This window comes from Lolium perenne, chromosome 6 (genome assembly GCF_019359855.2).
Source record: "Lolium perenne isolate Kyuss_39 chromosome 6, Kyuss_2.0, whole genome shotgun sequence".
Taxonomy (NCBI): Eukaryota; Viridiplantae; Streptophyta; class Magnoliopsida; order Poales; family Poaceae; genus Lolium; species Lolium perenne.
In genome coordinates this window covers 109846239-109872570 of record NC_067249.2, presented here as the reverse complement: position 1 = coordinate 109872570, position 26332 = coordinate 109846239, and the positions used below count along the sequence as shown (strand labels likewise).

Genomic DNA, 26332 nt, shown 5'->3' with positions numbered 1-26332 from the left:
AAGCTTATGAAAATGCTAAACTCTTTAAAGAGAAAGTTAAGAAATGGCATGATAGAAGGATTATCAAAAGAGAATTTAATATTGGGGATAAAGTCCTATTGTATCGGTCTCGTCTCAGATTCTTTGCAGGGAAATTACTCTCAAAATGGGAAGGACCATATGTTGTTGAGGAGGTGTATCGTTCAGGAGCAGTTAAAATTAGCTCTCTCCAAGGCAATGCCACGCAAGTGGTGAATGGACAAAGACTCAAGCATTATATCTCAGGTGATTCTTATAATGTTGATGTTGATATTATTCGAGTGGAAACACCGGAGGTTTTCATCAAAGGACAAATCGACAGTCAGCCAGAACTCGACTTTGAATAGGTAACAGTACTGGTAATGAAAAGTTCGCAATTTACTTTCCGAACAATATTTTTGCTGTTTTTGGAAAATATGAAAAATTACGAGATCGAAACAGAGTGGAGGAGACGCACGAGGGCGTGCCGCCATAGGCCGGCGCGGGCCCCAGCTAGGCCGCGCCGCCCTATGTGCTGGCCGCCTCGTCGCCTCTTTCCGACTCCGGTTCGACCTGGTACTTTCCTTTTGTCGTGAAAATTTTTGCTATATAATCCCCCGGACCCCTGGAGGTCCGTATATCGTTTTCTCGACGTGTTTTGTTTTGAGCTGTTTCTGCCAGGATCTGTTTTCGGTCTAGAAGCACCATGGCCTCCAACAACAAGGGCAAGGGGTTTTCGGAGGAAGAAGTGAAGAGGGGCCATCAAAACAAGAGCAGCAAGTCGTTGGGAGCAAGCAAATCTTGGTGGGATCTGTTGACACTCGACGTTCTTTTTCTCATAACTTGCAGGGACCCTTACCACCCTCTTTTAGCCTCGACTCCTTCCCCGTGTTGGAAGAAGCTCTACGGACTACCGATGAGTTTTGTGATCAATATCGGGCTCTAAGAAGGGAAGTGGAGATACTCCAGGAGGAGAATTACCGTCTCCGTAGAATGCTGGAATACTACTCGATTCCCATCACAAGGTCATCATCACCAACTTCAGATAACAATGAATCTCTTCGAGTCTTAGTGCAGAATTGCCAAGCTGAGAAACTGAAGCTGAAGGAGATCTGTAAGAAGCGCGGGAGGAGTTCATCACCATCATCGCCGAAGGAGTAATTCATCATCGGTATTGGCATCCCCTTGGTTTGTTCCAAGCTTGGGGGAGTGCCGCGGTATCACATTATCACTACCTTTTACTTTTTACTATCAAGTAGTGTCATATCATGAGTAGGGAAGTTATCATATAAGATGGGTTGCAGTTTGGAAGTATCTCTCCTTTAGTTAGTCGTCTATGTATCCCTTGGTGTGAGTTATCGTTATGGAATATTAATGAGAAGTCTTATCATTTACATGTTGCGCATCTTATTTTAGTTTGCAATCTCTATTATATGATTTATCTTGTCATTAGTATTGGTATCACTTTGGGAGCATTGAATAAATCTATTTGGTTTTGGCAAACTTAGCATTGGTCAATAGCAACAACACTTTGAGGTTTAAATAGAAAAGAGAAATACATGTAGTTGTTTCATTGTCTTTCTTTCTTGTTAGCTCATAGCTTATTATTCTGAAGTTAAAAATGTTTGTGCCTATAAGGAAGATGCATGATTATTTCTATCACATGTATATTTGTTTGTTTCCTTCAACTCTTATGCTTGCTAATTAACCTTGCTAGCCAAAGACCTGTACTGAGAGGGAATACTTCTCGTGCATCCAAACCTTAACCCAAACCTATGCCATTTGTGTCCACCATATCTACCTACTACATGGTATTTTCTGCCATTCCAAGTAAATACTTCGTGTGCTACCTTTAAATAATTCAAAATTTACTATCTCTTATTGGTGTCAATGTTTTATAGCTCATGAGGAAGTATGTGGTGTTTTATCTTTCAATCTTGTTGGGCAACTTTCACCAATGGACTAGTGGCTTCATCCGCTTATCCAATAATTTTGCAAAAAGAGCTGGCAATGGGATTCCCAGTCCCGAATTAATTAAACTAAATAGACACTCCTCCATGGTATGTGATTGATGGACGGCACCCGAAGGATTCGGTTAGCCATGGCTTGTGTAAGCAAAGGTTGGGGGGAGTGTCATCATAATAAAACTAAAATAAAAAGGCACTCCTTCATGGTATGAGATTGTTGGCAGGCACCCGAGGATTCGGTTAGCCATGGTTTATGAAAGAAAGGTTGGAAGGAGTGCCGTACAAAATAAGAATAAAATGGGAGCCGCTCTTTGAAGGTTTGTCTGGCAAGGGGGTTAGAGTACCCGCTACCAGTCGTTGACAACAACAAGCACCTCTCAAAATGTTACTTTTATTCTCTTTATATGATTTCAAAACTGAAAAAGCTCTAGCACATGATTTAATCCCTGCTTCCCTCTGCGAAGGGCATGTCTTTTACTTTATGTTGAGTCAGTAAACCTATTTCCCTCCATCTCAAGCAAGCATTTGAGTAGTTGTAATCAAACCATTATATTGTGATTTGCTTCATCATGTCTTTTATTCTTCCTTGTTCAGTACAAGTTTTATCTGAATGAATATAGCTTTGCAAGTTATCAATGATCATGAGGAGACTATTATGATTGAGTATGCAAGTTGTGCCATATAAACTTTAACATGAGAACGCTGCTCAATGAGATAAGTATAATCTGTTAATTGTTCTCTGACCAAGAACGAAGTTTGCCATCACCAACTATAATTTCTTATGCACCTTTATTTGTGATTACCTTATACTTGTTTCAAGTTGAGTTATATATGAGGAAGTTGTTTACTAGAATGTCTTGTGTGAATGAATATGATGCTTCTTGTCCGTATTTTATTGATCGACTCTTCACTCCATAAACATGTGGTCGTGTTTACTGAGTTCAGTTTCGCTTGGGGACAAGCGAAGTCTAAGCTTGGGGGAGTTGATACGTCCAATTTGCATCACTATTTTGTATCATAATTTGCTGTTATTCATTGATATATTTCATATTTGGACATAATACTTATGTTATTTCATCTATTTTGCATGTTTCATGATTATTGGAGGATCGAGCACCAGAGCCAGGATTCTGCTGGAAAAAGCACCGTCAGAACGCAATATTTCGGAAGATCAACTGTTGAAGGAAATTATACCAAAAATCCTATTTTTCCAGATGACGAAGGAAGCCAGAAGGGGGAGCCGAGGGGACCCAAGGTGGGCCCAGATCATAGGCCGGCGCGGCCCATGGCCTGGCCGCGCCGCCTGGTGAGGAGGGGGGCCCACAGCCCCTCTCGCCTCCTTTTCTTCGCGAAATCCTTCGTTCCGAAGACCTAAGCTCCAGAGGGTACCTCACGAAGAGTTACAGCCGCCTCTGCGGGGCGGAGAACACTAGAGAGAAAAGAGCTCTCCGGCGGGCTGAGATCCGCCGGGGAAATTCCCTCCGGGAGGGGGAAATCGACGCCATCGCCACCGTCATCGAGCTGGACATCATCTCCATCACCATCATCATCATCTCCACCATCATCACCGCCGTCTCCACCGCTGGACATCGTCACCGCCGTAGCAATTTGGGTTTGATCTTGATTGTTTGATAGGGGAAACTCTCCCGGTATTGATTTCTACTTGTTATTGATGCTATTGAGTGAAACCGTTGAACCAAGGTTTATGTTCAGATTGTTATTTGTCATCATATCACCTCTGATCATGTTCCATATGATGTCTCGTGAGTAGTTCGTTTAGTTCTTGAGGACATGGGTGAAGTCTAAATGTTAGTAGTGAATTATGGTTGAGTAATATTCAATGTTATGATATTTAAGTTGTGGTGTTATTCTTCTAGTGGTGTCGTGTGAACGTCGACTACACGACACTTCACCTTTATGGGCCTAGGGGAATGCATCTTGTACTCGTTTGCCAATTGCGGGGTTGCCGGAGTGACAGAAACCTAAGCCCCCGTTGGTATATCGATGCAGGAGGGATAGCAGGATCTCAGAGTTTAAGGCTGTGGTTAGATTTATCTTAATTACTTTCTTGTAGTTGCGGAAGCTTGCAAGGGGTATAATCACAAGTATGTATTAGTCCTAGGAAGGGCGGTACATTAGCACAGGTTCACCCACACAACACTTATCAAAACAATGAAGATTAATTAGCCGTATGTAGCGAAAGCACTAGACTAAAATCCCGTGTGTCCTCGAGAACGTTTGGTCATTATAAGTAAACAAACCGGCTTGTCCTTTGTGCTAAAAAGGATTGGGCCACTCGCTGCAATTGTTACTCTCGCACTTTATTTACTCGTACTTTATTCATCTGTTACATCAAAAACCCCTGAATACTTGTCTGTGAGCATTTACAGTGAATCCTTCATCGAAACTGCTTGTCAACACCTTCTGCTCCTTGTTGGGTTCGACACTCTTATTTATCGAAGATACTACGATACACCCCCTATACTTGTGGGTCATCAGTAGCATTATAAGATGATCCCTCACATTAATATCAAGATAATAAAGTGTTCTCCCCTCGTATGCACCGTTGCCAAAGTTCGTCGTTTCAAAGCATCTCGTGATGATCGGATGTGATAGATTCAACGTTCATATACAACGGGTGTAAGCCATGTTGCACACGCGGAATACTTGGGTTTGCTTGACGAGCCTAGCATGTACAGACATGGCCTCGGGACAACGGAAACCGAAAGGTTGAACACGAGTCATATGGATGATATGATCAACATGTTGATGTTCACCATTGAAGCTACATCATCTCACGTGATGATCGGTTTTGGTGTAGTGGATGTGGATCGTGTACCACTTAACAACTATGAGGGATGTTGTATTAAGTGGGAGTTCATTAGTAATTAGATTAAAACATGAACTAATTATCATAAACATAGTCTGAGTAGTATTTTGAATTAATTTTGTAGTATTGGCATCCGTTTTCTACCATGTGCTAGTCTTGTAATTGAGATAGAAATACTGTTAAAATCTGATAAGAAACTTTACGGATTGGTACCGTATTGTCAAAGAATCAAGAAGTGATTAAGTCCTGTAGCAAACTTTTAGTAAACCTCACATTGTTGATTCAAAGAGCTATGGTTTCAATTAGTACATAAAGTTATCTTGTCTCCGTGAAACATGAAGTTCAAATCTGTTTGAAAAGTAAGGAGCTGAAAATTTAGTTTTCAGAAATAATCAAGGTATGAGATATATGTGATATCTAAGACCTTATTGCAAGATGATAGAATATAATTTGGTGAGACTACATAAACTCATAAGTTTTATGGGAATGTACGAAGGTTGAAGACGCAAGGCGTCCCAATCCTCCAACTATTGGGGCACTAACAATATTCGCATATCCATGAAGTTATCATCCTTAGTATGCACCGTTGCTAAGACTCGTCGTATCGAAGCATCACGTGATGATCGGGTGTTATAGATTCTACGTGTGCATACAACGGGTGCAAGCCAGATTTGCACATGCGAATACCAAGGTTAAAACTTTATGAGCCTAGCATGTACAGACATGGTCTCAGAAAGTCATCATGATACAATGGATAAAATTATGAGTGAAATTGTTCATCATATTACAAGGTTACTAATAGTGAAATCCGGAACACTTGTCATATGATGATCAACTTCAAAGTAAGAACCTCAAGGTTATTGGTATTTGACCAACAAAACGAGAAGTTATTGAAGTTGATATGTTTTTCTGAATAATGAGGAAAGCTAAAAGAGAAACTACAAAAGATTATTGGCAGAAAGAAAAGAAAGACTAGAATGTCTAGCTCAGGTGTATATAAATGACATACATGTTATGGTTGTATTCCTAGTTAGGTCACACAATGAAATTCTTGGGTATTAATACTATATTGGTTGGTATGAAGTGTCATACAAAACAACGCAATACAAGAATACAATGGCCTAAGTGACTGACAAGGAATATGATAGGAATGCACGACTAGAACGAAATAAAGTGTTATTATGTTCGTCGTTAGCATTCTATCTAGCCCTTAGAATTTATAATAAAGAACTTAATAATTGTTATTTTGCTCTGGTCAAATCAAAACAATGAGTTGTTCAAATTATGACATTACTCCATGTACGATGGATAAGTTATTATAAATCTTAATGGTGAAACACACACACATAATACTGACGCTAAAATGCCATAAGGCAAATGATTTGAATTCCACTTATTTGTGGAACCGCCATTTAGGTCATATTGGAAAGGAACGCATGAAGAAACTCCATGCAAATGGATTATTGGAGTCATTTGATTTTTGAATCATTTGGCGCTTGCAAATCTTTTCTAAAGAGAATGACTAAAATACCGTTCATAGGCCAAGAGTTGAATGGGCAACTAACTTAGTGAAAACATACATGATGATGTATGTGGTTCACTGGGCATAGTTGTGTGCGGGAGATTCTTCTACTTCATGAAAACTTTCAACAATGAATTGAGTATATGTGGATATATTCGATAAGGAAGAAGTTTGAAACATTTGAATGGATTCAAATAATTTCAGCATGAAGAGGAAATCATCGTAATAGAAAAGTCAAATATCTATGATTGGATCAAGGTGGAAATATTTGAATTACGAGTTTTAGCGAACATCTAAGAGAGTTATGAAATTGTTCTACAACTCACGTTTCTTGGAGTATCATAGTGATGATGAAGTATCCAAGAGATGTATCCAAACTTTGTTGGATTAATGATGAGATAAAATAAAATAAAGCCATTATATTTTTGTGGATTATGCTTTAGAGACTACCGCTTTTACACTGAATAGAGCATCATCATGATCCGTCGAAATGACACCATACGAGTTATGGCATGGGTATGAACCCTAATAGTCCTTTCTTAAATCTTGGTATGCATAGCATAAGTAAATAAGTTTACAACCAAAATCGGATGAATGTCTTTGTTGGTTATCCCAGAGAATTGATTGGGAATTCTTCCCACTATGGAGACAAAGACAAAAAGTGTTTGTCAATGTTTCTTATTTCAAGAAATTGTTTCTAGCGAAGTTTTTGAGTGGGAGGACAATAGAACTTGATAAGGTTTATGAACCTGAGCATAATGATCAGAGTAGCGCAGCATCGGAATTGGTTCCGGAAGCGGCCACGACGATCATGACTCCCATGACTATAAGGTGTTTTAGCCATGGAGATCGAAGTACATATTGAACCTTGTAGGTATGGTTTACTTTGTGATCAAATAAATGATTTGTGGACAAAGGATTGATTTTGAACAATGATAAACCAGCTACAAACAAAGAAGTTATGATGGGCCCTGACTCCATTAAAATGGCTATAAGCTATGAAATCCAAGATAGATGAATACTTTTTGGAAGTAAATGGATCTATAAAATTGATGGACTTGGATGAAATATCATTGAAGAAGCTCGACTTGTCGATAAGTTGTTTACGACAAAGTTCAAAGAGTTGACTACGATAAGATTAGATCTTCCGTATCAATGCTTATAGTCTATGTGGATTATTCTAGTAATCACTACATATTTCTTTTATGAGATATGCTAGTAGGATGGCAAGATACATTACTTAACAGAAGTGTGTATTAAAGGTGTATACAAGATACAACCAAAAGTTTTGCTGGTCCGTGGAAAACTAGATAGGCATACAAACTTCAGTTGGATGAAGTGAGTATCACGGAGTTGGAATCTTCACCAGATGAAATAGTCAAAGAGTTTTTGATTTCATCAGAAACGATGAAGAGGCTTGCATTTGCAAGAAATTAAGTGGGAGTGCTGAGACATATTTATAATACTTTATGTAGATGACATATAATTGGTTATAAATGATATAATTATATACTTGATTAAAAAGGTTTCATTGAGAAATTAACTTCAATGAAAGGATATGGACTGAAACATATTTAGTGTCAAGATCTATGAAGATAGATTGGAATACATAATAAGTTTAAGTCAAAGTACATAGAAATATTAAGAAGGTGTTCTTTTCATGTGAAGGTTTAACAAGACTTGAGTGTATTTGACACTCGATGAGTAAAAACACATGAGTGATTTTAGATCACGAAGAATATGTACAAAAATCAGATGTCCTGTGCTCTAAAGAGTTAGGAGCATATACCAGAATAATTCATGTGATGATTATTGGACAAACAGTAGGAATATCCTTGAGTACTTTAGAAGATCCAAGGATATATATATATAATTTTATATGGTGTAATGACAAACAAATCGATGTAATGTGTTGCACCGATATTAATTTGGTCGCATATAAAATAAATTTCAATCTCGATTAGACTAAGTGTTGTTTAAAAGGTAGCACAATGAGATAGAAGTTGTCTATGCTAGATTTAGAAGAGTTCTAAATATTGTGACGGATTCTACGAAAGAAGGCAGAGTATGTCATTGTTTTGACAATGACAAAAGATGTTAAGTCAAAAGATTCTTTGAGAACTTGGTATAGTTCCGATAGTGTCAGAACTTTGAAGCTATATTGTGTATGACAATATTAGTGACATATTTCAGACCGCGGAATTAAGGTTCCACCAAAAGACCAAACATATTTAATGCCGACTCATTTGGAAATGAGTGATGCGTTGAGACGCAAATGAATTACAAAATACATACGATTATGAGCATGTCAGATCCGTTGACTAAAACCTCTCCCGTGAGCAAAACATGATAAAGCACCTGAAGGCCAAGGTGTTATATCTTTACAATGTAATCTAGATTATTGACTCTAGTGCAAGTGGGAGACTGAAGGAGATATGCCCAAGAGGCAATAATAAAAGTGGTTATTATATATCTTTATGTTTATGATAAATGTTTATATACCATGCTATAATTGTATTAACCGAAACATTGATACATGTGTGATATGTAAACAACAAAGAGTCCCTAGTATGCCTCTTAACTAGCTTGTTGATTAATGGATGATTAGTTTCATAATCATGAACATTGGATGTTATTAATAACAAGGTTATATCATTGTATGAATGATGTAATGGACACGCCCAATTAAGTGTAGCATAAGATCACGTCATTAAGTTATTTGCTATAAGCTTTCGATACATAGTTACCTAGTCCTTATGACCATGAGATCATGTAAATCACTTATACCGGAAAGGTACTTTGATTACACCAAACGCCACTGCGTAAATGGGTGGTTATAAAGGTGGGATTAGGTATCCGAAAAGTATGAGTTGAGGCATATGGATCAACAGTGGGATTTGTCCATCCCGATGACGGATAGATATACTCTGGGCCCTCTCGGTGGAATGTCGTCTAATGTCTTGCAAGCATATGAATAAGTTCATAAGAGACCACATACCACGGTACGAGTAAAGAGTACTTTTCAGGAGACGAGGTTGAACAAGGTATAGAGTGATACCGATGATCAAACCTCGGACAAGTAAAATATCGCGTGACAAAGGGAATTGGTATCGTATGTGAATGGTTCATTCGATCACTAAAGTCATCGTTGAATATGTGGGAGCCATTATGGATCTCCAGATCCCGCTATTGGTTATTGGTCGGAGTGAGTACTCAACCATGTCCGCATAGTTCGCGAACCGTAGGGTGACACACTTAAAGTTGGATGTTGAAATGGTAGAACTTGAATATGGAATGGAGTTCGAATATTTGTTCGGAGTCCCGGATGAGATCTCGGATATCACGAGGAGTCCCGGAATGGTCCGGAGAATAAGATTCATATATAGGAAGTCATTTTATAAGATTTAAAATGATCCGGAAGGTTCTATGGAAGGTTCTAGAAGGTTCTAGAAAAGTCCGGAAGAAACCACTAAGGAAGGCGGAGTCCCGGAGGGACTCCACCTCCCATGGCCGGCCAACCCTAGGAGGGTGGAGTCCACCTTGGTCTCCACCAAGGGGGCCGGCCAACCCCCCACATGGAAGGGGGGAATCCCACCCCAAGTGGGATTCCCACCTTGGGTAGGTTTCCCTATCACATGGAAGGTTTTGGGTTCGGGTCTTATTCGAAGACTTGTAGTCCAACACTTGGGGCTTCCACCTATATAATGAGGGGCCAAGGGGAGGGGGCCGGCCACCTCAAGACCACAAGGTGGCCGCACCCCTTAGTGGTCGGCGCCCCCCTCTCCCAAACCCTAGCGGCCCTCTCTCCTCCACCACATCCCGCACGCTTAGCGAAGCTCCGCCGGTTTTCTCCACCACCACCGACACCACGCCGTCGTGCTGTCGGATTCAAGAGGAGCTACTACTTCCGCTGCCCGCTGGAACGGGGAGGTGGATGTCGTCTTCATCAACAACCGAACGTGTGACCGAGTACGGAGGTGATGCCCGTTCGTGGCGCCGTGATCAAGATCTTCTACGCGCTTTTGCAAGCGGCAAGTGAACGTCTACCGCAGCAACAAGAGCCTCATCTTGTAGGCTTTGGAATCTCTTCAAGGGTGAGACTCGATAATCTCATCGTTGCTACCGTCTTCTAGATTGCATCTTGGCTTGGATTGCGTGTTCGCGGTAGGAAAATTTTTGTTTTCTATGCAACGAATCCCTACATGGATGAGTATGAGTGGTAATAGTAATCTGAATAAAATATGGCAGCGAGTAAACATGCAACAAAACAGTAAACAAACGGAGATTCGATGCTTGGAAGCAAGGCCTAGGGATCCTGCTTTCACTAGTGGACACTCTCAACAATGATCACATAATAGGACTACTCTACACCCTCTTGTTGGATGATGAACACCACTAATTGTGTAGGATTACACGAACCCTCAATGTCGGAGTTAACAAGCTCCACAATATTCGATATTCATATTTAAATAACCTTAGAGCGCAAGATAGATCAACACAACCAAACCAAGTACTAACATAGCATGCACACTGTTACCATCACACTATGAAAGGAGGAATAGATCACATCAATACCATCATAGTAATAGTTAACTTCATAATCTACAAGAGATCACAATCATAGCATATACCAAGTACTTCATGATGCACACACTGTCAACATTACATCATGGAGGAGGAATAGACTACTTTAATAACATCACTAGAGTAGCACATAGATGATATTCAACTAGATCACATAAAGAGAGAGATGAACCACATAGTTGGGGACGGGATATGATTGCTTTCTTAAACAAACCTTTTAGAGCGTTGTCATCTTACCAGCACAGGACTCAATAGTAAGGACTGTCACTGCATTGATATCGCTCATGGATCGTGTTATACTTGGGAAGATCCGGCCCAAGGGGAAGTCTGTTATCCACAACCCAACCTTAGATGAGGGAGAAGTTAACGCTTGATCTACAGCGGAGCCCTCAGCCCCGGGGGTGAATTACTCCCTCCTCATCATGGAGACAGCGATGGCGGTGAAGATGGCGGGGGAGACGGCGGTGGAGATGACTCCGGGGGCAATTCCCCGTCCCGGCGGCGTGCCGGAACAGAGACTTCTGTCCCCCGAATTGGAGTTTCGCGATGGCGGCGGCTCTGGATGGTTTTCTCTGGTTTCGTCGAACTGGGTCGAGGATTTAGGTCAGGGAAGACTAAATAGGCGAAGAGGCGGAGTCGGAGGGGCCATAGGGGGCCCACACACTAGGGGGGCGCACCCCCCCCCCCTTGACCGCGCCGCCCTGTGGGGTGGGGCCCCCCTGGCTCCCCTCTGGCCCTTCTTCGGTGCTCTGGAAGCTTCCGGGAATTCTAAGATCTTCGGTGTTGATTTCGTCCGATTCCGAGAATATTTCCTTACTAGGATTTCTGAAACCAAAAACAGCAGAAACAAGAACTGCCCTTCGGCATCTCGTCAGTAGGTTAGTTCCGGAAAACGCATAAAAACGATATAAAGTGTGCATAAAACATGTAGATATCATCAATAATGTGGCATGGAACATAAGAAATTATCGATACGTCGGAGACGTATCAAGTATCAATAAAAGAATCACTGTTTTAGAAGCTAGAAATACCCATGATAATATAAATCTTAGGATTGGTAAACTAGAGGAGGCTATGGAAACTTTAAATTCAACTTTTTCTTCTCTTGGGTTTAAGAAGGATAAAGCTTTTGTGGGAAAAGAGCAAAAATTTATGTATGTTCCAAAGGCGCCTAAAGCAAAACCCCATAATATGTTTAAAATTGATAAAACTTTTAGTACAACTAAGAGTGGTTTACATGTTGAATCATCTCCAGGGGTATCTAAAGTGCCTATTTTGACAAGTTGTGTTTCGGAGGAAGTGATTGATCTTGATTCTTCTTCACTTGATAATACTTGATGCTAGTTCTTTTTCTGCGCCTGGCTGAAAGGCGTTAAAGAAAAGCACTCTTCTGAGATAACCCATGTTTTATTTCTATAACTTTCTTTTGTTGAGTCTTGGAAGTTATTACCTCTGTAATAACCTCTACTGATCATTTTTCTTTCCTTTTTGTTCCAAGAGTAGCCTTTAATAGAGAGAAAGTAAGATTTGGGGAAGTTGCTGTCCTGAAACAGATTATGTGATGTCGCCATAAAAATTTGTATTCACATCCAGAGCAGAATTGTGAACTGCAATTTTTTTGCATATGCCCCAGCTTATTATGTAACTTTCGTTAGTTGAACACTTTTCGATCTGAGCAACTTAAGATTTTTGAAAAAAATCGATCTTTACCTACTGTTCTGCTTTGACATATTTCTACCACTATTTGCATTTGCCTCTTAATCTCTATCTTTCTGAGTTCTTTAGATCAAAGGAGGTTTTTTGAAGAGGTTGCGACAGTAGCCAAGTGGATTTGTAATTTTGATTGTACTAATGTTGCTAATAAAGAATTGTGTGAAGTTTTGTATGAAGGAAGTTTTCAAGTGTAGGGAGAGAAGAATGATGTAATGACATGAAGAATGAACAAATGCTCAAGCTTGGTGATGACCCACAAGTATAGGGGATCGCAACAGTCTTCGAGGGAAGTAAAACCCAATTTATTGATTCGACACAAGGGGAGCCAAAGAATATTTGTAAGCCTTAACAGCGGAGTTGTCAATTCAGCTGCACCTGGAAACAGACTTGCTCGCAATGGTTTATCAGTAGCAACCGTTTTATAGCAGTAGTAGTAGTGAAATATAAGCAGCAGTGTAATAAAGACAGCAGTAGTGATTATAGTAAACAGCATGATTAAAATACTGTAGGCATAGGGATGGATGAACGGGCGCTGCATGGATAAGATAACTCATGTAATAATCAAGACTAGGCATTTGGTGATATGGGGTGGCCCGATCTTCTCAGTAAGCGACGGGTGGTGATGAACACACGATGGTAGCAGCGGATGGAATCGATGATGATGAGAAGGATAACTTGTATGATGCCGACGAAGTCTCTCGATTGATTCCTGATGCCAATGCAACAGCTCTCAACCCTGCAAGATATTCGCAACTCCACACACTTGCGCACGTAGCCGCCGACCACGAAGCGGTAGATTGCAATCTTCTAATCCCCAATGGAACAGCAGATCACACAAACTTTCAGTAGCATAAAACTCCAGATCGCAACGAATTGGAGAGTAGTATTCAATAGTTTTGCATAGCAAACAACTAAGAACTATGGTTTATCTTAAACGTGGTCTAAAGCAGCTAGGGGGTCATCCAAGGCACTTATATAGGCGTCCGGGACGAGTTCTCGTCGAAAGATACAAGTAAAACCGACCCAGAATAGATCTGGTCGAGACAGACTCGGACTAATCCGGTCTGGAATCCGGTCAACCGGGCCTAGGACCGGGCTGGCCGGTCTGGCATCCGGTCAACCGGGCGGCAACCGAAAAGTTCGCAAAACTTCGTCCGGTTTGGCCCCGGTACGACGCATCTGGTCTGCCGCCCGGTCAACCAGGCCAGGGACCAGGCGTGCCGGTCTGGAGGCCGGTCTAACCGGGCGCTGGGCCGGCCTAGACATCGACTTCTCCTCTCGCGCATGCCTCCTGCTCCTCCCTCGCGCGTCCATGAGATATCTTCATGTCCAGCTCCATGTCCAGCTTCACGCCCATCTTGACGTCCGTCTTCATGTCCAGCTGCTCCTCTACTCCTCGTGCGATGCTCGTCTCCTCTTGATACCTGATGATACATAAGTAATAGGACTTAGGCAGTATAAAGGTCTCATCAATCAAAGTATCGTTTAGAAACAAGTTCACCTGTTGTTTAAGTAGCTTCGCACGAGCCCTTGTAATTGGTCCAATCCGAACTTCATTGGACTTGAGCTTCACAGCAGGTTCATCTTCATTTATCAATGACGGAGGTAGTGGTGTAGTAGGGATGTCCTCATCATCTCCCCCCTTCAAAAGGCGTCGACCTCGACGCTCCAAGGTCTTCTCCGTCATATGGTGTCAAATCAGCAACATTGAAAGAATTACTGACACCAAACTCATCAACTGGAAGATCTATCGAGTATGCATTATCATTGATCTTGGCAAGCACTTTGTAAGGACCAGCACCACGAGGCTTCAACTTAGACTTCCGCAGCTTCGGGTGACATAGGCATCCCAAATGGGCCTGCCGAAGATAGTACCCGGGGTTTACTGAAGGCCCACTACCCGAAGAATAAGAAGATTCGGAAGCCCAAGATATTATTAAGGAAAGCTAGAGTTGTAATAGAAAGTCTTATTTGTAATTTTACGTGATAAGTTAGAAACCTTCCCGGACTTTGTAACTTGTACAGCACGAATCCCTCGGCTCCGCCTCCTATATAAGGGGGAGTCGAGGGACGCGGAAATCATCGAATTATTGTTTACAAACCCTAGTTTTCATAATCGTCGAGTACTTTTCGGCTGAAACCTTCGAGATCTACTGCCCTCTACTTCCAACTAAACCCTAGCCTACAATCCATAGGCATTGACAAGTTAATACCTTGTCAATTGGCGCCGTCTGTGGGAACTAGAGGCGTAAGGATCTGATCTCGATGGCACGTTCAAGATCTTCGACATCATCAACTGCAAGCAACGCAATGGATCGAGGTAAACAGATCGCTGCTGGTCCTGTCGATTTTGTTCCTCACCCACCCTCCCGTTTGGATGCATATGCGTATCTGGCGGAGCCTATGGAGATGACGTTCGGAAGGTTTCGCTTTCGCGTCGAGAAGGAAGGATCGTATCGTGTCGAAATTCCGATTTCATCGGGATCGTCGGCGGTCGATTCCGATTTTTCAAGCTATACATCGTCAATCGAATTAGGAGAAGAAGAAACTTCGTCGTCACGCTACATCAGCATCAGGGCAAGAGAGAAACTCGCCAAGATCTTCAGCGACATGTCGTTTGAGTCATCTGCGGACTCATATATAAGCGATGGCTCAAGCAGTGTCCACAGTTACGACCTCATCGATAAATCTACTACAGTGGGCGAGGTCTTCACCAATCTCAACGATGGTGTCACCAAACCCAACATAGATCTGAACACAAAATATCATCAGATTTATGTCATTGGAGAGCCAAGCAATGACCAAGAGGAAACATCTGAGGCTTTCGACGATCTGGGAAATCCATACGTCGATCCCTCCGATCTGCGACGAGGCCTGGGCAGTAAATACGTCGGGCCACAGCCACGACACAGAGTTCGACTCCCGCAAGCAGCGTGGGATAGAGCCGCGAGAGCTATGGATGGATCAGAACCAATGGCCACCACAGCCACGCCAGAGGAATTACAAGCATATCAATATAGGCTCGCACGAGCTGCAAGAGAATTGGAAAAACAGGCAGCTGAGTTAAACAGAAGAAAGGAGGCAGCTTCTGCATCCAGCAGGAGAAGGGCAGAGTTGAGTCGACAATCTAGAACTTCGGGTGATAGCCACAGGGAAGCTCGGAACAGAGCAAGATCAAGGTTACAACACATACCCGAAGCAGAAAGAGAGCACCTGGTCCAAAACCTCGACATGTCCTTTATGTCGATAGACACAAGAGGAAACATCATCCCTAAGACACCAGAGGCTGGGTATATGGCGACACATGCTTTTATCCTCGCATCTAAACCACCTCCAGGAGATCCAAGGGAAACACTGTACAACATGGCGATAGCAGGAGTTGGAGCCATGGGGACGGCGTTTGTATCAACACCTCCCGAAGGAACAGCAAGGCAAAATAGTCCACGACCTGCGGCAGCAGCAGCAGCAGCTCCTGAGGGACCAAGTGGAGCAAGAGATACGGCAGCACAAGCAAGGGTCGACAGAGCGCGACAAAGCGTAAGAGAACATCGGCAGTCCCCGAGTTAAACGACGAGGATATGTGCGGTTTGCCGTGCTTCACGAGGAGAGTGCGAAAAACTCGAGTACCTTCGGGATTCAAGTTGCCTGATAATTTCAAAAAATTCGACGGCCTTCAAGATCCAGAAGATTGGCTAGTTGATTATCTCGAGACGGTGAAACTCACAGGAGGAACCAGAGCAACAGCTATGCAAAGCATCCAGGTGCATTTGAGTGGAGCCGCACGGTCTTGGATAAAGAAACTCCCTCCAGGATCTATCGACAGTTGGGAAAGCTTCGAGGACGTGTTCGTCAAGAACTTCAGGTCCACGTGCAAAAAACCTGCATCGTTAGAGGAGTTGAGAGCATGTCGACAAAAGCCAGACGAGCCAATGAGAAAATATATCCAAAGGTGGAACATCATCAAAAACTCGGCAGAAAATATATCTGACGAGAGAGCGATAGATGTGTTTGTCGCAGGAATCAGGCGTGGAGATTTTGTCGAGGACTTGGGAAGGACCAACCCAAAGACAGTATCCGCATTAATGGAAATAGCAAACAGATGGGCAGATGGAGAAGATGATGTCCACAACAAACGGCACAGGTTGCCAGAGGAGGACCGTGGTCGAAATTATCAACCGAGGCGACGATTTCCTCGGCAGTACCCGAACTATGATGCTCCAGGACAAATTTTGGCAGGTTTTTGGGCAAACACAGGAGGAAACATCAGAGATGATTATCAGAGAAGCAATGAGCAGCGAGGCGATAATAGAGACGATTCTTGAAACAACAGGCAAAATAGCGGGCCTAGGTTCCCGAGGCCTTTCGTGTCTCCTGAAGAGATGATGAATGGGCCGTGTCAGATGCACTTTTTCCTCGACAGCAACGGAAAAAGACAGTCAGGACATCTGCAGAAAGATTGTCGCAATTTCCAGGCAATGTTAAGGTGGGCAGAGCACGCTAACGCTCGGGCAGCACAGAGAAATGCTCGAGAACCCAGGAGTGAGATCCACTTGCCACCTCCTCCCGCAATTACAGAAGATAATCGACATCAGCTCAGAATAGCGGCAGCACCTCCACCACCACCTTACGTTGATCCTAACTCCAACGGAGCGGTGTCGATGATTCAGAAGGGAAGGCCATCCAATAGAGCTCAGAAAGTAATCTCACGACAGGTGTTCATGGCAGAAAAAATTCCTCCACCAACAGTCGAGTATCTTAATTGGTCAGGGCAAGATATTGGCTTCACCATAGCAGATCATTCGCAGCAAGTTCCTCGACCAGGGCAGTCAGCACTTATCTTACCAGTAGTTATTGCGGGATTTGATGTCTCTCGAGTGTTCATAGATGGCGGCAGCAGCTTAAACCTTATGTATGCAGATACATTGAGGAAGATGAACATATCCCTAGCAAACTTGAAGCCAACAGACACGAGGTTCCATGGTATCACACCGGAGAAACCAAGTTATCCATTGGGGAAGATCAATCTCGACGTTCAGTTTGGAACCCGAGAGAATTATAGAATCGAGAAGCTGGAATTTGAAGTTGTGGATTTTCCATCGCAGTACCACGCTCTGTTGGGACGACCAGCATATGATAGATTTATGGCGGTACCACACTATACATACCTGTTGTGGATGATGCCTGGACCGAAGGGGCCAATCACAGTCAAAGGAAGCTTCGCCTTAGCCGATAAGTGCGATAAGGATTTTCATCGGATATCAGAAACTTTCGGGATGCAAGCTGAGTATTTGGCGTCAAGGAGTATGATTGACTACGACGTGCTGCCAGACGTTGGAAGGCCAAATAAAGAATCAACTTTCAATACCGAGAAAAATTCTAAGGAGGTGCAGATTCACCCGACAGACCCGAAAAAGACGACGTCCATCGCAAACGACATGGACCTCGCATAGGAAAGCGCGCTCGTCGAGTTCCTCCGTGAGAACTGGAAAATATTTGCATGGTGTCCAGCTGACATTCCAGGAGTACCCAGGGAACTTGCCGAGCACCATCTAAACTTGGATCCACTAGCGAGACCAATCAAACAACCCTTGCGGCGTTTTTTAGAACCAAACCGCAAGGCCATGCTGTCAGAAATCGATCGACTACGAGAAGCTGGTTTCATCAAGGAGTTGCACACAGAAGCCACATGGGTAGCAAATCCTGTGTTGGTGCCGAAGAAAAACACTAAGGTCCTTCGCATGTGCGTCGACTTTACGTGTCTCAATAAAAATTGTCCAAAGGATCACTTTCCCCTCCCGAGGATCGATCAAATTATCGACTCCACGGCTGGATGTGAACGTCTTTCCTTCCTGGACGCATATTCTGGTTACAACCAGATTAGATTGAAAGAAGAAGATGAAGTAAAGACAGCGTTCATCACACCTTACGGCGTGTTTTGCTACAGAACAATGCCCTTTGGTCTGAAAAACGCGGGAGCAACATATCAGAGGATGATGCAGAAGTGTTTGGCGACACAGATTGGGAAAAACGTGCAAGTATACATCGATGATGTCGTCATAACGTCAAAAAAGGAGGCAACGCTGATCGAGGATCTCAAGGAAACCTTTGACAACCTCGACAAATTCTGCCTCAAGCTGAACCCGACGAAGTGTTCTTTCGGCGTACCAGCAGGAGAACTTCTGGGGTTTCTAGTTTCAGCAAGAGGGATTGAAGCAAATCCCGACAAAATACAAGCTATCGTAACAATGAGGAAGCCAACAAAGTTGAAAGAAATACAGCAGCTAACTGGGCGAGTCGCAGCTCTGAGCAGATTCGTCGCCAGGCTGGGAGAAAAAGCGTTACCATTTTACGCTCTGATAAAGCAAGGGGAGAAATTCCAGTGGAACGAAGAGGCCGACGGAGCTTTCGAGGATCTGAAGCGCACAATCTCGACACCACCAATCTTGGTGGCGCCGAAGGAAAAAGAACCTCTCCTGCTGTACATTGCAGCCACGCCCCAAGTGGTTAGCACGGTGCTAGTTGTTGAAAGAGAAGAAGAAGGAAAACTCCATGGAGTGCAAAGGCCAGTATATTTCATCAGTGAAGTTTTATCGCCTTCCAAACAGCGGTACCCGCAGTACCAGAAACTAGCATATGGAGTAATTGCAACGGCAAGAAAGTTGCGCCACTATTTTTCGGCACACCCGATAATAGTAGTCAACGAAGCACCTCTTTCAAATATACTGAACAATCCAGAAGCTACAGGGCGTGTCTCCCTTTGGGGAATAGAACTTTCCCCTCGGGACATCACGTATGAAAAAAGAAAGGCAATCAAGTCGCAAGTTCTGCCAGATTTCATTGCAGAGTGGATGGAGCTACAAAACACGGGACCCCCAGATTTGTCGAGAACTTGGACCATGAACTTCGATGGGTCCAAGAGAGTAGAAGGAGATGGCGCAGGAGTAGTACTTATATCACCTGAAGGCGACAAGTTGAAATACGTCCTTCGGATGACGTTCCCTAACGCATCCAACAATGAAGCAGAATATGGAGCCCTCATACACGGGATGAAGATGGCGAAAGCTTGCGGTGTAACTCGACTAAAAATCTTTGGCGACTCGCAATTGGTGGCTCAGCAAGGTATGAACCAATGTGACGCAGTCAATGATAGCATGATGGCATACAAGGAGGTGTACAATGAGCTTGAGAAGCTGTTTGATGGGTGTGAGGTAAATCACATCAGTAGATTGAGCAATGATGAAGCCGACGTTCTCGCAAACATCGGATCGCAGTGCTTCCCAATCCCGCCAGGAGTATTTTGGGAAGAAATAGCGGAGAGATCTACAAAGCCGAAAAAGGTGCAGAAAAAAGCAAAGAAAGGAAAAACTTCGGCGCCCCTCAAAGAAACCACGGAGGATGAAGAGGACCAAGAACTTGTGATGATGGTAGAAGTTCCTTGGATGCAAGCGTATATATCATATATCCTCAGGAAAGAAATACCCGACGATCCAGTTGAGGCCAGGCGAATTATTCGACGATCCAAAGCTTTCATAGTGATCAAGGGGGAGTTATACAAGCGAAGTATTTCAGGCGTTCTGCAAAGGTGTATCACACCCGAGGAAGGAAGAATAATTCTGAAGGATGTACACGAAGGAATATGTGGCCACCACGCAAGTAGTCGAGCTATTGCAGCCAAAGTTTTTCGGGCAGGATTCTATTGGTTGACAGCAATCGAGGATGCCAAGGAAATAGTAAGAACTTACGACGCGTGTCAAAGATTTGCCGCAAAACCTCACTCTCCAGCGGCGGAATTAACACCAATACCATTGTCGTGGCCCTTTGCCCAATGGGGACTTGATATGGTGGGCAAGTTGCACAAAGCTTCGCCAGGAGGGTATGAGTACTTGCTGGTCGCTGTCGACAAATTCACCAAGTGGGTAGAAGCGAAGCCAATAAATTCACCAGATGCAGCATCGGCAATAAAGTTTGTGAAAGGCCTCGTTTTTCGGTTTGGAGTGCCTCATAGCATTGTCATAGATAATGGTTCAAACTTCACATCCAAGGAATTCAAGGAATACTGCGCAGAAGTAGGCATTAAATTGCACTTTGCGTCAGTTGGGCACCCGCAAACTAACGGACAAGTCGAGAAAGCCAATGGAATCATCTGCAACGGCCTCAAAAAGCGCATGCTAGGACCGCTTGAAAAAGCTCGACATAATTGGCCAGAGGAATTGCCAAGTGTTTTGTGGAGCATCCGAACAACACCAAATACGGCGACACAAGAAACTCCATTTTTTCTCGTCCACGGAGCCGAAGCAGTATTACCAATTGAAATAGAGCATGATTCGCCAAGAGTAACAGAGTATGACGAAGAAACATCACAAAAAGCTCGGGAGGATGATATGGACGCACTTGACGAAGCTCGAGATGAAGTACTTTCACGAGTCACCAAATACCAGCAAGACCTCAAAAACTACCACAGTCGACGGTTAAGGCCAAGATCTTTTCAAGTTGGGGATTTGGTCTTGCGATTAAATCAAAAAAGTACTGAGAAGCTCGAATCACCATGGTTGGGGCCTTACGTTGTCACGGAAGTCATCGACGGAGGCGCATACAGGATCAAGGACAAGAAGACAGGGGCTCCCGAGAAAAACCCCTGGAACGTGGCGCAGCTCAGGCGGTTCTACGCCTAGAGCTGAAATATAGTCCTTCTCTGTAAAAATACAATGTACTGAAACGCCCGCGAGTTTTCAGACGCACTCTTTTCCTTTTCGGGGCACCGAGTGGGGCCGGAAAGGTTTTTAATGAGGCGGGCTCGCGGTGCTGCAATATAATAAAGATAGTGGAGATATACTTCTTATTCTTCGACACGTTCGGGGGCTCAACGCCTTCAAGTCTCAAAATACGTACAATATAGACAAACTAGACTTACCGAAATATTTTGCCTTGGTACACTAATACCTCGCCAAATGTAAAAATCGGAAGCTAACAATTATAAATATAGTGTACACGTCAAAAATCTTATTGCTTTGGTCTAAGAACCTCGCAACAAAAATATAGAACTTCGACACTAAGATACTCGGGGGCTTGCAACCAATTTGATGAAAAAATAAAGATATCTTCTTACGGCAAGATGAAAAATCTTCGAGATGGAAAAAACAGTACAAACTCTAGCCAGAAGGCTTGGGGGCTCCAACAATATAGAGCACTTTACAATATACAACAAATTTCTTCGGAAATAAAAAAGAAATCAAAAAAGATACAGACACAATGTTTTGCAATATGGTACAAATCAGTCAAAGCCTAAAATACTATCTATGGACAAGCCTCTGGTTGTTTTATGTTCAGCATAGGACCCCTTGACGAAGAATTCTGAGTCCATCCGAAGAAGCTCATCTATCATCGACTCGGCCACAGGAGTTACCATCTCATTGATTGTGTCAATATCATTTTTTCGCCGCGATTTCTTGGCCAGGCAATCAGCAACAATCTTCGTCAGGTCTAATTTTGGATGGCAAATATTTATCATAATCATGGCGAACCTTGCTCCAGCAGTCAATTGAGCTCGCACAAAATTATGAATGTGGGGAGCATCTCTGAATATCTCCAGCAATTCAGGAAGAGTTTTGGGAACTTCATTTCGAGGAAACAAAGTCTTGTAAACAAGGGTTAATGTTGTCGTGCAAAAATTGAGAAATTCGCGCACTTGGCAAGCATGATCTTGGAACCTGACAATTTGCTGGGTCTGCTCGAGGTGGCCCAGAATAAACAGCCATGGTTAAGGGAAAGATTGACAAGAAGATTTGTTCTCTCGTTTACTCTTCGATCTTCGGCGGCAGCATCAAGAACCGAGCCTATTAAGCGACAAGGCAAGAAATTTGAAGGGGGCACAGCAAAATAAAGAGGAGGCATTGTGAGGTTGGACAAACATACCTAACATATCTGTGCTAGCTTCCAACATTAGCTCGAGCATGCTATTTTCTCGGGTAGTGGCTTCCTTTGCTTCCAATACAAGAAGATCCTTGGCAGCCATAGCCTCTTTGGCTTGTTGGAGAGCAAGTTTTTCTTGTTCGGATGCTTTCCGAGATTGTTCCATCATTGCCAGAGTTTGTTTCTTCATGGATTGAAGTTGTTGTCGAAGTTCTTGCAAATCTTCCGACAAATGTTTGCTCGAAGAACCTTCAAGGGGGTCGTCATCAACTAGCATTTTCTTCGAGAAGGAAGAAGCAGGTGAAGCATCGGCAGAGCAAGGATTGGTCGAATAGTTATCAAATATTAACTGGAAAAGAAAGCGCCAGGATCAATGATAGTGCCAGAAGGAATTTCATTAAAAATTTACATAGACATTACAAAAGAAGTTTCTCCAAAAGGACTACCAGGATAATTGTCGCCACAGCTAAATTGGCGACAAGGGCAAAAGAGACAGAGAAAGCAAAAAAAACAAAGAGGCATGCAACTAGACCTCCGGCCTCGATGAGCTAGGAGTTGAAGATGGCTTCATCCCGAGATAGGCCAGAATTTTCTTCGTATTGGGCTTGGCTGCCTTGATCAAATACCGCCATTTTGTTTGCTCTATCTGCTCGGTGTCATCCAGTCAACAGTTTGTTGGCTGTCAGCGACCAAGGCAACAGTGCTCTCGACAGCAATCTTCATGTTCTCCTGGCGCATTTTCAGCCCACGGTCCTCTGATGGATTGAAGCTCTGGGCAAGGGCAAGGAAAGTCTTGGGCTCCTCTTTCTTCGGGAAGAAGTAGGGGAATAGCTTCGACAATCCTGCGTCAGCATTCACCACGCCTTCATGAATTTCGGATCCATGAAACTCCAAATAAGAAAGTGCGTCAAGGAGAGGATCATTGTCGGGATTCTCCAGATCAAACTCTTGGTTTGTTTGGCCTGCCACAGGAAATAAACGTTGGTCAAAAGCAAGAAAAAGCAGGTCCTATAAAAAATAGAAAGGATCGATAAAATTACCTTGGAAGCGCCGATTTTGCGAATTCAGGCGCTTGAGGATCCCCTTTTCACGAGTAGCCTGTGCGGCTTTGTGCTCGTTTAAAGCAGTTTCAGTATCCTCAAGTCTCTTCTGCAGTTCCTCGACACTAGCAGCTTTTGCCTTGGCTTCATTAGCCTCTGCTTTGGCTTCGCTAGCAACAAGTTCGGCTTTCTTGCGGGCCGCTTCACTTTGCTCCAGCTTTTGAGCAAGAGTGTCGGCAAGCTTGTTGGCCTCTGCAAGTTTCTCTGTCGAAATAGAAAAGAAAGGTCAAAATTGCGACAAAAAACAGGAGCAAGAAGTCAGAAACAACGACAGCAAAAAAGTTATTACCTTCAGTTCTGCTGGCATACTCACGGTACCCAATGAATTGGGATCCGATGCGAATAAGCTCTTTGATCATGGGCTGTTAAAGAAGAACAAAGAAAGAGAAACATCGGTATGGAAAAAGAATGAAGGCGTAAAAAAGCAAATAGAGGAAATATAGATACTGGCAAGAAAATTAAAAAACTTACATCATCCAAGAGCGGAGTAGAAGAGCTACCCAATTGAGGGGCAGGCTCAATGATCGTTTCAATCCTTGTCCTTTTTGGTGAAGGAGCAAGGGGGCTTGAAGGCGGAGTAGTGGTGACGACGTTTTGTTGAGGAGGCGAGGATTCTTCTCCTTCAACTGGCGTATCCGAGACAAGTAAAGTATGTGACGTGCTCGTCCGAGGAGCCACGTCAAAAGTTGGTACTTCTTCCTCATCATCGCTGTGATTAAAAATCGACAGCATAAAAAGCAAGATAAGACAAAAATTTCGAGTACAGAAATAAAGAGAAATAAAAATGACTTACGAGCTGACGAGGGATTCAAGATAAGGATCATAAGTTGCCTTCTGACGTGAAGGATCAACTTCTTCGGCTTTGGAAGTGCCGGAATCTTCGACGTCATTCCTCTTCCTTTTGCCTTTTGGAGAAACAGCGGGAGGAGGAGATAGTGCCGACGTAGTGCCTTCGGAAGATCTCGCAGATTTTCGAGAATCCACGGGTTCATTCACAAAAGACGGAGCTTCTTGATTGTCGTCAGTGACAATGGCCCTTTCTTCGACTTCTCCACCTTCAGGAAGAGGAGGAAGCGAGACAAGGTCTGGATGATTCTGTGCAAAATAAAACAGGGAGAGATGTCAGAAAAGAAGTTACAAAAAAGATAGCAAAGCAACAACAAGACAATAGACAAAGATTACCTTGGGAAGTGGATTGGCGGCGCTGAATGGTGTCACACGGCAAGAAGAAGGGATAGCATCTTTTTTGCTGAGAGACGAAATTTTTCGGACAAGTTTTTCTAAATCCTTGACCTCCAAATTCACCGACAGCCGATCTACGTCCTTGTCGCCAGCATATTTCCATAGAGGATATTTGCGAGCCTGAAGCGGCTGCACTCTAGTCCTAAGAAAGTATGCAGTGATTTGGACACCCGATAACTCTTTGCCGTGAGTATTTTGCAACTCGTGGATACGAGCCATCAAGGTTTCTGTCGACGCCCTTTCTTCTTCGGTGGCCTCCGCGTCCCAGGAGCGTCAGCGAAAGATTTTCTCGGCACCATCAAAAGGAGGGATGTTGTCCTCCGCACATCCATGGTTCTCCTCCTGAATGTACAACCACTTCTTGCACCATCCTTGAACTGAGTCAGGAAGCTTGACGTCGAAGTAGTCGACAGTGGGCCGAACAGAAATTACAACGCCGCCTATATTATAGGCGACATTGGGCGAGCCATTACGGCGGCAGAAGAAAATGCGCTTCCATAGCGCCCAGTTAGGCTGGACGCCAAGGAAGGCCTCGCACAAAGTGATGAAAATGGAGATATGGAGGATAGAATTTGGCGTGAGGTGGTGGAGTTGCAGACCGTAGATAAAAAGAAGTCCACGGAGAAAAGGATGAATGGGGGCGGAAAGACCGCGGATGAGGTGGTCGACAAAACTTACCCGGTACCCCATTGGAGGGGTTGGGTAGCTTTCCTCACTGGGGAAGCACAGTGCCTTGGGTTTCTTGCTGATCCCCAGCTTCTTGAGCATGTTGATATCTTGAGTGGAAATCTTCGATCTTTCCCACTCCGCCGCCCCAAGATCCACGGCGGCCATGGAGGACTCCGGTGTACTGTGCCTTGTCAATCGACGAGGTGGCATCAACAATGGCGCAGGGTTTGCAGCTCAGAGGCGAGGAGCTTAGGTGGCTGTGGATCGTAGGAGGAAATTTGCAGATGGGAGCAGGAGGACGGCGCGAGCGGAGGTGCTCGAGGAGGAAGAAGAAGACCTTATATAGAGGTGCGCTGAAGCGGCGGACCGTTGGATAAGGAAAATGTGTGACAGATGATAGCCACGTAACAACAAGGGTAAAAAAGTAATTCAACATTGGGGAAGTTACGGTGCGTGCGCCAGAAAAAGCGGAGGACGTGTGTCCCCCACTTGCACGACGTGTCAAGATAGTGGATCAATTGGGCCCGCATGGCAGCGAGAAAAGACTTGTCGCAAATTTCTGACTAGCAATCGTGGCTATCGTCAGCAACAACGTCACCTTAGCAGAAGAAAAAATTCGATTCAACAGCTTCATAAAAGGCGACACGGAAAAATAATGCTGAGCCTTTGATCAAATACAAGTTTTTGATCAAATGCTCGGGGGCTACTTTGGAAAAAAGGAAAAGATCCAGAAGGACAAGATAGAAATGGCGTGAGCCTATGACCAAATACAAATATTTGTTCATAGCCTCGGGGGCTA

The 26332-nt window shown here is 43.6% G+C and overlaps 1 protein-coding gene across 1 annotated transcript in view; it reads right to left on the bottom strand.

Annotated features, from left to right (window-relative positions):
• LOC139832475 (uncharacterized) overlaps nucleotides 1-24559 on the bottom strand; it is a 73613-nt gene extending 49054 nt beyond the window's left edge. Inside the window, exons 1-5 of the mRNA XM_071822248.1 lie at nucleotides 24416-24559; nucleotides 24094-24331; nucleotides 23912-23984; nucleotides 23563-23826; nucleotides 23213-23484 (exon numbers count right to left, since the gene is read on the bottom strand). Coding sequence (XP_071678349.1) covers nucleotides 23213-23484; nucleotides 23563-23826; nucleotides 23912-23981 — 606 coding nt within the window. The 5' untranslated portion in view covers nucleotides 23982-23984; nucleotides 24094-24331; nucleotides 24416-24559. The remainder of the gene's footprint in view (nucleotides 1-23212; nucleotides 23485-23562; nucleotides 23827-23911; nucleotides 23985-24093; nucleotides 24332-24415) is intronic.
• Nucleotides 24560-26332: the final 1773 nt, after the last annotated feature.